The 276-nt window shown below is 63.4% G+C and overlaps 1 protein-coding gene across 1 annotated transcript in view; it reads left to right on the top strand.

Moving 5' to 3' along the window:
• The window catches only part of LOC104529759 (5-hydroxytryptamine receptor 3A), a gene marked incomplete at its 5' end in the record, with an annotated part of 3266 nt that overhangs the window by 1142 nt on the left and 1848 nt on the right, over positions 1–276 (top strand). Inside the window, 1 exon segment of the mRNA XM_029086541.1 lies at positions 10–264. Within this exon segment, the coding sequence (XP_028942374.1) occupies positions 10–264 (255 nt within the window).

Raw genomic sequence — 276 nt, 5'->3', positions numbered from 1 at the left:
GGGCCAAGCCCTGACTCCTGGGCTGTTCCCTGCCCAGAGCACTCCCCAGCCCTGGTCTCTGTCCCTCGTGTCCTTCAGCGTGGATGTCGGAAAGTCCCCTGACGTCCCCTACGTCTATGTTGGCCACCACGGGGAGGTGCAGAACCTCAAACCCATCCAGGTGATGACTGCCTGCAGCCTGGACATCTACAACTTCCCCTTCGACGTCCAGAACTGCTCGCTCACCTTCACCAGCTGGCTGCACCACAGTGAGTGCCGGGACCTCCGCGGCCGGGG

This window comes from Antrostomus carolinensis, unplaced genomic scaffold, assembly GCF_000700745.2.
Source record: "Antrostomus carolinensis isolate BGI_N321 unplaced genomic scaffold, ASM70074v2 scaffold33548, whole genome shotgun sequence".
NCBI lineage: Eukaryota > Metazoa > Chordata > Aves > Caprimulgiformes > Caprimulgidae > Antrostomus > Antrostomus carolinensis.
The sequence above is the reverse complement of the archived record's forward strand: the minus strand, read 5'-3'. Positions and strand labels throughout refer to the sequence as shown.